Source organism: Danio rerio, chromosome 19, assembly GCF_049306965.1.
Source record: "Danio rerio strain Tuebingen ecotype United States chromosome 19, GRCz12tu, whole genome shotgun sequence".
Lineage (NCBI taxonomy): Eukaryota > Metazoa > Chordata > Actinopteri > Cypriniformes > Danionidae > Danio > Danio rerio.
Genome location: NC_133194.1, coordinates 6717978 through 6730885, shown reverse-complemented (window position 1 = coordinate 6730885; position 12908 = coordinate 6717978). Strand labels below are relative to the sequence as shown.

The 12908-nt window shown below is 38.4% G+C and overlaps 1 protein-coding gene across 6 annotated transcripts in view; it reads left to right on the top strand.

Moving 5' to 3' along the window:
* si:ch211-264f5.8 overlaps positions 1 to 10613 on the top strand; it is a 198374-nt gene extending 187761 nt beyond the window's left edge. For 3 of the 6 annotated variants that reach the window (XM_073931445.1, XM_021468266.3, XM_073931447.1), the window contains 2 exons: positions 4103 to 4224; positions 8220 to 10613. In XM_073931445.1, the coding sequence (XP_073787546.1) occupies positions 4103 to 4224; positions 8220 to 8816 (719 nt within the window). In that variant the 3' untranslated portion in view covers positions 8817 to 10613. Of the gene's footprint in view, positions 1 to 4102; positions 4270 to 8219 lie in introns of all 6 variants that reach the window. The other 3 variants (XM_073931444.1, XM_017352396.4, XM_073931446.1) reach the window with 1 other exon arrangement.
* Positions 10614 to 12908: the final 2295 nt, after the last annotated feature.

The following is a 12908-nucleotide window of genomic DNA, read 5'->3' as shown; positions in this document are numbered from 1 at the left end:
TGCTTCGCAGCTCTGCCAACACCGAGAGTGTTTATTTATGTGGTCTGGTGATATTTGCATTCTCTGTGTTGTAGACTCACACTAGCCCAGGGGGAATGGAAGGAAAATATAGCTGTTTCGGTGCACGCAGGCCTGTACACGCATGTGATTTCTCTGGTGTGGCTCACAAAAGCTTGCATTTTTTTTTTTTACCAGATAGTGACATTTACAGTCTCTCAGGGTTATTTACAGGTCGGCGAGAAAATGTCAGATAATATGAGCTCTGTATTTTGTGATTCAGCACGGCTGTTCCTGCACAAGCACATCATTTGTGTTCCTTTGTGAGGAAATTAAAGGATAGTTCACCCAAAACTGACATTCTGACTTTAATTGACTTGGCTTAAGGTCATCTGAGATGAAGGTGACTCTTTTTAGTTTTCAATAAAACCCGAAGGAACATTTTTAACAGTCTGGGGATGACATTTGCTGTTACTTATAATGACTCCTATTTAAAAAAAAAAAGCTGTAAACAAACAGGATTTGTGCGAAAGCTGCAGCTTTTATAATAAGGACACATATGTCTTTCTGTGTATGTTTTTTTACTCTCAAAGTGCTAGAAATTGACTTTCATTTTCATTGGTAACTGAAATTGGGCGAGGCAGTGGTGCAGTAGGTAGTGCTGTGGCCTCACAGCAAGAAGGTCGCTGGTTCGAGCCTCGGCTCAGTTGGCGTTTCTGTGTGGAGTTTGCATGTTTTCCCTGCGTTCGCGTGGGTTTCCTACGGGTGCTCCGGTTTCCCCCACAGTCCAAAGACAGTGAATTGGGTAAGCTAAATTGTCCATGGTGTATAAGTGTGTGTGTGAATGTGTGGATGTTTCCCAGAGATGGGTTGTGGAGATGGGTTCCCAGAGATTCGCTGTGTAAAAACTTGCTGGATAAGTTGGCGGTTCATTCTGCTGAATGAAGGGACTAAGTCGACAAGAAAATGAATGAATGGTAACTAAAATTGACCCAGATTTTGATGATGAGCTAAGATGTTATTTTGGTTGGGTTGGGTAGCTATTTTTTCATGAATGTTTTTATTATCATCATTTTATTTTTAGAATTTAAAATTTCTTGTTGTGGGGGGGAAAAATATTATTATTATTAATAGTAGTAGTAGTATAATTATTATTATTATAATTGTTACGATTATTATTAATATTATTAGTAGTAGTAGTAGTAGTAATACTATAATAATTATAATCATTATTACTATTATTATTGTTGTTATTATTATTATTAATAATAATATTATTATTATTATTATTATTATTATTATTATTATTATTATTACTATAATTATTATTATAATTACTATTTTATTATTATTACTATAACTATTATTATTATTATTAATATTGCTATTATTATTATTATTATCATTATTATTATAATTATTATTATTAATAATAATAATAATAATATTATTTTTATTATTATTATTTTGTATATGTATGTATAGTTTTTTAGAAATTCTATTTAAATAAAATACAAAATTGTATTTTTTTGTTTAACTAACTGCAATTAAAAAATAATTAAGTTATAATAAAAAATAATTAATAAAAATATACATATTTATTTTAAAATAATTGTATTTATTTTAGGCAACAAATATTATTTTAGTTTCATGTTTTTATTATTTTAGATTTAGTAATGAGCTACTGTATAATAATTTTGATATTAATAATATTTAATAAAATAACGCAATAAAAAAATGATGGAACGTTTCTTAATTCCAAATCAACAGAACATTTTTGTTTAATTTTTCATTCATTTATTTTCTTGTCGGCTTAGTCCCTTTATTAATCTGGGGTCGCCACAGCGGAATGAACCGCCAACTTATCCAGCATTTGTTTTACACAGCGGATGCCCTTCCAGCTGCAACCCAATACCGGGAAACACCCACACACACTAACTCACACACATAAACTACGGCCATTTTTGTTAACCCAATTCACCCATAGCTTATGTCTTTGGACTGTGGGGGAAACCAGAGTACCCAGAGGTAACCCACACAAACACGGGGAGAACATGCAAACTCCACACAGAAACGCCAATTGACCCAGCCGGGACTCAAACCAGCAATCTTCTTGCTGTAAGGCGACAGTGCTAACCACTGAGCCACCGTGTCACCCAAAAATAAGTATAATGAGTTAATAATAACTGTATATAAAAATCAAACAATAACAATTGTTCTGTTAATTTGGAATTATGAAATGTTTCCTTTATTTTATACATCCAGTGGTTAAAGTCTTTCTTCCCACACACTTCTGCTTGTTTTTAGGTCTTGTTCATAGGTTTAAATAGTTTTCCTACATGTGATAAAGCTGCTTATCCTTCCTTATATAAGACAAAAACAAAGAATATCTACAGATGTTATTTCATAAGAAGCATGCATGGATGGATCCGCTTTTTTTCCCCATTCAGCTCATTGAAACAAATCAGTTCAGACATGCATTAAAAAAATAAAGTCTGTTCAGTCTTCATGCCGAAAACTCATAGGAATGCCGCCTACACCCACCTACATCTCCGAAATGTACTTTAATAGGATCCCTCTGGAATCCTGCAGGTATGCAAATCTCTAATCAGATCCAAAGTGTGTGCGTGCAAGTGTGTGACCTTGTATTACTTACATTGTAAGGACCAAATGTCCCCACAATATCAGTAAATTCCGGCCTTGTGTGACATTTCTTGGTTCCCATGAGAAAAATGGTTCATAAATCACACAGAATTAAGCATTTTGAAAATCTAAAAATGCAGATTTTTTTATCTGTGAGGGTTGAGTTTAGGGGTTTGGGGGGCAGAATGTACAGTTTGCACAGTAGAAAAAATCAATACGACTTTGGGAAGTCTCTATAAAGATAGCTGTACAAGTGTGTGCGCGCTTGAATGATATTGTATTACTTGTGTTGTGGGGACCACATGTCCCAAAGGAGTATAGCAATACCAGTACATTTTAGCATTGTGGGGACTTTTTTTAGGTCCCTATGAAGAAAATGGCTCAAAAATCACAGAGAATGAAGTATTTCAGTGTACATTATGCTGTTTATGTGTGTCCATGCTTGAATGACTTTGCATTCCTTGTGTTGTGGGGACCAAATGTCCCCACAATCATAGCAGTACTAGTCAATTTTCAGCATTGTGGGGACTTTTTTGGTTCCCATGACAAAATGGCTTTTAAATCACACAGAATGAAGTATTTCAGAGTATATCATGCTGTTTGTGTGTGTGTGTGTGTGCTTGAATGACCTTGTATTATTGCGTTGTGGGGACCAAATGCCTCCAAAAGTATAAAAGTACCAGTACATTTTAGCATTGTGGGGACTTTTCTTTGGTCCCCAATGAAAAAAAGGCTAAAAAAAATCACACAATCAAGTATTTCAGTGTACATTATGCTGTTTGTGTTTGCGTGTGTGTTTGTGCTTGAATGACCTTGTATTCCTTCCGGAATTGTGGGGACTTTTTTAGTCTGCACAGGAAAACAGCTCATGAATTGCACAGAATTAAATATTTCAGAGTACATTATGCTGTTTCTCTCTTTCTCTGTGTGTGTGTGTGTGTGTGTGTGTGTGTGTGTGTGTGTGTGTGTGTGTGTGTGTGTGTGTGTGTGTGTGTGTGTGTGTGTGCGTGCTTGAATGACCTTGTATTCCTTGCATTTTGTGGTCTAAATGTCCCCAAAAGTATAGCAAAACCAGTAAGTTCTAGCATTGTGGAGTTTAAGTATTTCAGATTACATCATGCTGTTTGTGTGTGTATGTGTGTGTGGGGGGGGGGTTGTACATGGTTTTTCTGACATTTCAAGACATGAATATGTATAATGACATGGATATGACACTGGTTTTACTAGAAGGTGGTGAATTATGAGGACATTACTGATGACTCTTTAAGTCACACAGAATGAGCAGTTTCCTATGAGGGGTTTAGGGATAGAGTTGGAGGAGGGGGATAGAAAATACAGTTTGTAGAGTATAAAAACTATGGAAACCTGCATATTGTCCCTACAATTCATAAAAAAACAATCCTGAGTGTGTTTGTGTAAGGATATTTCTGTGTGTTACTCACCATGTTTTTTTTTTCTTCAGGTCTTGGTATGGATAATATCGGCGGGATATTCGTGGTGCTGATATGTGGGCTCATAATCGCTGTTTTTGTAGCCATTATGGAGTTTGTGTGGTCCACGCGCCGGTCGGCGGAGACAGATGAGGTACGCCCTCACCCCTGCCCCGTCCGAAACCACAGACACGCACGAGTAGGTCTCCACGCCAACCAGTCACACCCTCTGTGTTTCTCATATAATCCAACTGTTCTATAGCTTCCACATAGTTTGTTGCACATATTTCTGCCACCCCGGTATTGAGTTTGGAACCAACAATGAGATTATATAATTATCTCTAAATACTCCATTTGATGTCGGTTGACGTTAAATAAATGATTCAAGACTGAAGGAGAATGTGTCAGTGGAAAAGAAACATCTTATATTCTTCAGAAGCAGAATATTGACTGTAGTTCTTCTACTGTACGAGATGAAAACATGTTTTTATAATTCTGTGAGTCAAAAGAAGCATCTGAAGTTAACTCGTTTCTTCTGCCTGAGGACATGTTGCATCGCATGAAGGTTAATATGTTTACATGCTGGGCGAAAGTCTAGCAGTGATCATTGGTTTATGCTGAAGCCTTTGTGACCTCACTAATGGGTTAACACATTTACATGAGCATCTGCATTGTCGTCTTATTAAGCATAACCGGGTTAAGACTGCACATGTAAACAGACACATCGCTCACAAAAGACCTAAAGCAGAGAAAGAGATTAGTTTTCATGTGTATCTGGATTTGTCTAGAAGCAACCTGCATATTTATTAGAGAATGCTTGTGTTATGCAAAACCAGAGCGCGTCACAGTCTTTGTTTATGATTGAAGAACTTGTTTTATTCATCATATTTGAGACAAATGAGGAAATCGCATGTACTTAGTTCTAAGTTTATTCGGAAAACTTTATTTTGCACATATTATTCAATGCAGGCTGTTTCTGCTGCTCAAAAGGTCATACTGTAGGTTTGCTTTCCTGGGAGCATGTCTGCTGATAAAATATGAATCTCGAACTACATGTATTTTAGATGTGTGTATCTGCATTGCAATTCACTTTGGATACATTTTAATGACTAAAACCAAAATGTGATTCATAGAACTGGAATAGTCATATGAAACTAATTCCACTCACCGGCTTTATTAGGTACACCTGTCCATCTGCTCCTGAATGCAAATTTCTAATCAGCCAATCATATTGCTGCAACGCATTAAGACGTGTAGACATGGTCAAGACGATCTGCTGCAGTTCAAACCGAGATCAGAATGGGGAAGAAAGGTGCTTTTCAGCGACATTGAAAGTGGCATGTTTGTAGGTGCAAGACGGCCTGGTCTGAGTATTTCAGAAACTGCTGATCTACTGGGATTTTCACGCACAACCATCTCTAGGGTTCACTGTGAGCAATGAGTTCACTGTATTTTAATGGTCTCCACAGTCACCAGATCTTAATCCAAAAGAGCACCTTTGGGATGTGGTGGAATGGGAGATTCGCATCTACGTGATGCTATCATGTCAATAATGAGCAAAATCTCGAAGGAATATTTCCAGTACCTTGTTGAATCTTTGCCATGAAGGATTAGGGCAGTTCTGAAGACAAAAGGGCGTCCAACCTGGTACTAGTAAAGTGTACCTAATAAAGTGGCCAGTGAGTGTATGTTGCAGTTTGTAGGTTTGTTGATGTTTTTTAAAGTCACTTCAGTATGATAAAGTATAGAATAGAAATATTGTGATTATTTCATCTTAAAATGTTTACTATGTGAACGTTTTAAACTGTTATGAATTGATTAATTACACAAATTACATTGATAAAAGTTGAATTTTTAGCATCACTGCCTGTCTTCAGTTTCACACCATTCTAGTAATATTATATTCTGTTATGATCAGTTATTATTGGTGCTCAAACATTACTCTAATTGTGAACTTTTAGTTTTTTTCAATGTTGTAAATCTTTTTTTGTTTGTTTTTTTTTTTTTTTTTGGAAACTGCTACACACGTTGCTTTTCAGGATTATTTAACAAGTAGAAAGTTTAAAATAACAGCAATTAAAAAATAAATACAGTCTGTAACTCAATGAATGTGTTTACTCTCAGTTTTGGTCAATTAAATGTGTCCTTGATAAACAAAATTTATTTTAAATGTACTTTTGAAAAGAACATTTTCAACAAAAATAAAACCTTGATCATAATAATAACCATAAATATATATATTTTTTGAAGGATCTTTTGACACTGAAGACTGAAGTAATTATGCTGAAAATTCATCTTTTAGTCACCAAATTTAATAAGTATTAGGGGAAAAAAAACTGTTACTTAAAATGATGAAATTAATGCAGCCTTGGTGTACAAAATGAAGCAATCTCAAACCTTTAAAGGTGCACATGCGTCTACTTATTCTGGTATAAAATATTTTACAAGGATAGAAGTTGTGTGTGAATAAAAATATTTATATTAATATAAGTATACAACACACAACTGGATTAGTCATTAGAAATGCTTTTCCACTGCTATGGTGTGTTTTGGTCCGGTACTGAGTCCCTGAAATCAAAACCAACACAGGCTCATTGTTAATACAAACCCCTGTATAAATTTCTGGAGAGCGTGAATTATGTATAAAGATGCATTTTGTCTTTAAAACGAACAATACGGGGTGGTATGATGCCGCCGATGGCTTCTGTTTTTTTACGCTACCAGCTGACGCGCTTACTTTGATGTAAATAGCTTTTATGCTGTTACCAGTTTGCTCAGTGACTCGCCGTGTATGTCAGTTAACTTGAGATGCAGAGAGGAGTTGAGCGTGATGATGGGGTTTGAGTCTGGCAAACAATGGTTGCATAAATCTGGAAAAAAAATAGCAAAAACTAAAAGTAAATAACAGGGTGAGAACGTGGTAAGATCTGAAATGTGTACAAATCAGGTGGACGCGAAGGCTTTTGTTTTCCTGGATTGCTTTTGACAACACTGTCGGTTGGGTTTAGGGACGGGGGTTATCTGGTCAATCAGTGATTTTGAAAGCTCGGTTGGGTTTAGGGAAAAGGCTGGGTGGGCAGATCAATCAGTCAGTCTGTCGACAGCGGCCTCTGGTGAATTTACGTGAGAACAGCAGGCACGAATGGCACTCGGCAGAGAAATTTGAGATCTGCAAAAGTGTACACAGCGGCCTCTGGTGGTTTTGCAAAACAAAAACGCACCTCCTGGGATGTATTTTGTGCTCTCCAAAAATGTATACAGGGGTACATATCCAAATTGAGCCTTGGTTGTCAAAACGGCTACCTCAACTTCTCAATATGAAATAGTAGTAATGATGATCGCAACCCAGGTTCATTCTGAAAACAGACCTATAGACATTTCTGAAGACTGCAAAATACGCCGCCGTGGGTTTTTTTGCAGTTTTTGTTTTTGCGAATCCACAAGAGGCCACTGTGTGCGCTTTTTGAGATCTCAAATTTCTCTCGTGAGTGCCATTCATGCCTGCTGTTCTCACGTAAACCCACCAGAGGCCGCAGTCGACTGACTGTTTGACTGACTGATCGACTGACCCACCCTCCTCCTGGCCTAAACCCAACCAACTTTATTGATTGACCCGCCCACCCACTTCCCTAAACCCAACCAACAATTTTCAAAAGCAATCCAGAAAAAGAAAAGCCCTTGTCTGATTTTTACCACGTTTTACCTCATTCTCACCCTGTTATTTACTTATTCATTTTATTTTTTGGATTCTGTTTTTGTCCTACCTGCTTTCTGGAACCGTTCTCCATTGGACTTGAACCCCGTCCTCATGATCGACACCTCTCTGCGTCTCAAGTCCGCCGACGTACATGGCAGCTAATTGGCTACAGCATAAAAGCCGTCCATACGGAGACATGCAGTCAGCTGATAAGTGCAAAAAAAATTGGCGTAATACCGGCCCAAAGTGTTTGTTTAAAAAATAAAATGCAGCCATACATACCTCTGGGTACATAATTCGAGGTCTCCAGAAATGTCTATAGGGCTACGGTTTCATAATGAGCCTGTGTAATTCCCATCACAATCATCTCATCCCATCATGTATCCTTTTCTCTTTGTATGCCTCCCTCCTGACTCTCGTCCACTCTCTTCCTTTTCTTCCTCCTCACCCAGGTGTCAGTGTGTCAGGAAATGATGACCGAATTCAGGAATGTAATCTCCTGTAAAAAGAACTCTCGTTTGCGGCGACGACGAGCTTTCTCGTCTCAGGGTGTCCTGCGACACCCGGCCCGTCTCCCTTTAGGAGCTTCGCGGCCCATCAGACTGGTGCGCGAGATGCGTCTCAGCAATGGCAAACTCTACAGCGGGACGGGAACAGTGCCTAGTGGCACACCAGGACCGGGACCTGCTGCAGGCGCAGCAGAAATGGGCCCAGGCCCTCAACGACTACTAGAAGACCCTCTCAATGCTAGCGTCCCAAGTAGCGCTCCTGTTTTGCTCCCTACAGCAGCGCCCCGTGGATGTACGCATGTAAGAGTGTGCCAGGAGTGCCGGCGGATACAGAGTCTTCGATCCACATCGTCTTGTTCGCGAATTTCGCCACTGGCGTCAGCAACATCGTCTTTACCCCGTTTACCGCCGCCGCCGCCAAACCCCGAAACTGAAGAAGAAGGTTTGAGCAGCCCACGGAGAGCAAAACCCGCACCTCCGCCAAGGCCTGTGCCTCCAACTAAATCCCCCTCCACTGATCTGCTCTGCAAGCAGGAGTAGGCCAACATTCGGGACGGTAAATTCATGTAAATGAGCGCTGGAGGACAGACTCATAGACCTCCTGTCAAAGTGACCTCTGGGATACTGCAAACAAAGGATGCAAAATCACATTAATGGACTCTGGGAGAGAGAGAGGGATGATGATTCAGCCGGACACTTAACACCACGTCATTCAGAGCCAGCGCAGTTACTGTTACAATGCATATCCCGTGAACGTATGCTATGCAACATGGAAAGGGAAACTTTAAAGACGACTGTACTTTTTGCATAGAAGTGCGGAGATTTTCCACGAGTCGAGATGGAGGACTGCACTCCTGGAGTCAATGTGTGCACGCAAAACTCAAACGACTTTGGTGCAAACTAGTACTTTTCTTTTGGTTCTTTAAAAAAAAAGTGGTTTTAAAATCTTTTTATTATTATTATTATTATTCCTGAATGTCTCTTGGTTTTCTTTCCAGGCTTTCGTTTAGTTTTTTTTTTGGAATATGATACTTGTATTGTTAATTTCTCGGAGGACTAAGTATATCGGTTTTTTTTTGTACGTTTCAAGGGGAGCTTTTGTTTTTGGTTATCAGAGATTTCAATCTAGTATTATTTAATTTAAATGTCAACTGTTAATGGTTAAAATCAACATGAAACAACATTGAAAAACCCAACTCACTCCCCTGATGTATTTGCAGGTAGACAGGATTTTCAAGGAGGAAAGAATGTAGGGCACGACTTGATTTTATCCATCGGGAATTGAGTGGATCACGTAGCGCGAGCATCTCAGACCTGAATGTCAGCGGATTATGGATGTCATTCACCCCTGAGACCATTTCAGCAAATCCCAGTGGTAACACTGCTTTTCCAAATACGAATATGTCGTTATTTGCTATTTCTGCTGTAACTTTTATTGTTTCAACGTTTACCAGCATTAAATTACTGTGTTATATATGTTGGCAACATTTTACAATGGATTCGGATTACTGTGCCTGCTACTGTAGTCCTTCATATTGCCAATTTGGCTATCGGTTAACGTGAACTAATAGCCCGCACAGCAAAGACGATGTCAACTGAACAGGAGAATCATTTCAAGAAGAAAGTAAGTTACACTTTTATAAAAGATTGTGATATTCCAGCATTTTATTTTTCTTCAAATTAAGGGATTTCTGGGGAGTTGTTTAAACTAATGTGTGTTAGGGAACTAAACGGCATCGGTTTTGATTTCATGTTGACTTTAACAAGCTACCCATCAATATTTGTAATTGGCAAGTACGCCGAGAAGCACTTCTCATCCCCGAAACAAAAACAAGATAAGACGGCGGACCCTTTGTGCACTCGAAGGGGCATTTATCTGATTATGTGTGAGGACAATTAATGATGTTTTTCATTATGGAGCTAAATGAGCCTCTATCATGAATGGTTTGTTGAAGTGCACTAGAAGTTGCTGTCTGGAGGAAGCCGGTATTCATTTGTACCCAAAGTGTAAACATAGCAGCCCCGTTTAGAATCTGCAGCATCATAGCATTCATATGTCGGTGCTTTTACGATTGTACGTACGTGTGCGAGTGTATGAGAAGAATCATTTTTTTTAAATCAAAGCTGATTTTTTTAAATTTCTCATTAATTTTCGAAGATTTCTATATCAGTGCTTGAAGAATCACACCCACGATGAGGAGAACAAGGCAAATGATTCAGATTATATTGTTATCAATATTCCAATAAAACTGTGGGGTTATGTAGGAGGGCTGTTGCCCCTCTTCGTTAAATATATAGACACATGTTTGGAATAAAACGGAGTGATTTCAACTGTGACTTTTGCTTTTGTTTGTCGTTAATATTAGATATACAGTTGAAGTTAGAATTATTAGCCCACCTGTTTATTTTTCCCCACAATTTCTGTTTGACGGAGAGAAGATTTGTTCAACACATTTCTAAACGTAATAGTTTTAATAACTGATCTCTAATAACTGATTTATTTTATCTTTGTCATGACGACAGTAAATAATGTTTGAGATATTTTTCAAGACACTTCTATACAGCTTAAAGTGACATTTAAAGGGTTAATTGGGTTAACTAGGCAGGTTAGGGTAATTAGGCAAGTTATCAACCCAGGCTCATTCTCAGAACTTAATCCCACGAATGTTTCTGGAGACCGCGAAATACGTCCCGAAAGGTACGTATTTGTGCAGGTTTTGTTTTCGCGAATCCGCAAGAGGTTGCTGTGCGCGCTTTTTCGTGTCTCAAACGTCTCTCACAAGGGCGTTCGCGCCCACGCAGTTCTTGTGTAAGCCCGCCAGAGGCCGCTGTTGAACGACCGTCTGTCTGAATGACAGAATGATTGACCGTGCGACCGGCCAATCGGCTGACTCACCCTCCTCCTTCCCTAAACCCAACCAATGATTTACAAAAGCTGTCAAGAAAAAGAAAAGCCCTTGTCTGGTTTTTACCACGTTTTCAAATTTTACCACATTCTCACTTGTTATGAACTTGTTCACTTTATTTTTTGGATTTTTGCTTACCTGATTTCTGGAGCCGCTCTTCCCAGAACTCGAACCCGGTCGTCGTCGTCAAACTGGTTGCGCGGGAAAGTCCTCCACACAGAGGTAAGCGGCCGACTGGCAAGCGCAAAAGGGAACAGCATCACACCGTCCGTAGCGGTCGCCATACGTACCTCCGGCTACATAATTCCCGGTCTCCAGAAATGTCAGCGGGACTACGTTTTCAGAATGAGCCTGGGTTGCAAGTTATAGTATAATGATGGTTTGCTCTGTTGACTATCAAAAAAATATATTGACTTAAAGGGGCTATTAATTGACCATAAAATTGTTTTTAAAAATTAAAAACAGCTTTTATTCTAGCCTAATTAAAGCAAATAAAACTTTCTCCAGAAAAAAATATATTATCAGACATACTGTGAAAATTTGCTTGCACTGTTGAACTTCATCTGGGAAATATTTGAAAAAGAAAGAAAAATTCTGACTTCAACTGTACAAGGAGTTTGAAGTATTTATTTTGCAAGCTTTTTGGAATATTAGGATAACAGTTTACCTGAAGGAACTGTTCATAAGAAATGAAACCTTTATAACCATGACATGACACTTTATGCATGCTTATAACAAGTGTCATTTGCTTAGTTATGACATTTTAAATGCAAAGAAGACATTAGCTCCTTTCAGACAGTGATACTGGTAAATATCCCTAAACTTTCAAGATTAAAGCGCTGTTCTCACAGACATTGACAAGGACATTCACAAGGACATTGACAAGGACATTCTGTAGTGTTTCAAGAAAAGATCGTTCACACATCCATTCCAAAATACAGGTATTCTGACATCATTAACCAGAAATGATCTCTAAACGGCTGTTTATGTATCTGTAAACATAGAAAGTGTTGGGCTTTTGTTGATTTCCCTTTTATTTAAAGCTTTAGCATTCATGCAGCTGCTTTGTCCCAGAGACATCCAAAGGCAAAAATGTGAACCACAGCTAAATGTTTACACACTTGACTACATTACAAATTCTGTAGATGGATAAGTATTGTGAACAACTTGTATGAAAACATATGGAGGAGCATGTTCGCATGTCAAGATGTACATTAATATGTGTGTGTGCTGGCGCTTACTGGAGCACTCCTGCACTTCACATGCACACACGTCAAGCAACTGAAGCAGAGCTTGAAGGTAAACAAACAGCGGTTAATCATAATGATTTTATCGATTTTTATAGTTTTTTACACAGTTGGCATTAAGAACAAACATAAAAACGTTCTCTGGCTGACATCTAGCAGCTAAACGTGTCTGGAAAAATATTCAAAGACTTTTATTTTCATAAAGAGCGCAGATGTAAATGCGTCTGAATGTTCTGATTGGCTAGAGTGGACGTCTCATGTCAGTGCGTTCAAAACGTGAACGCGCTTTTCCGGCAATTTTTCTTCTGAATTCACGCAGAGCAGCATTCCGGCAAATTACCAGTAATGTTACAACTTCTTTTTTTGGAAAATTGCCAGAACGAATTTACTGGTATTTTCAAAAAGGATCTATTCACACATGATCCCTTTACAGACAATTGGCGGTAATTTTCAGGAAAGGTATGCACTATATGTGTGAA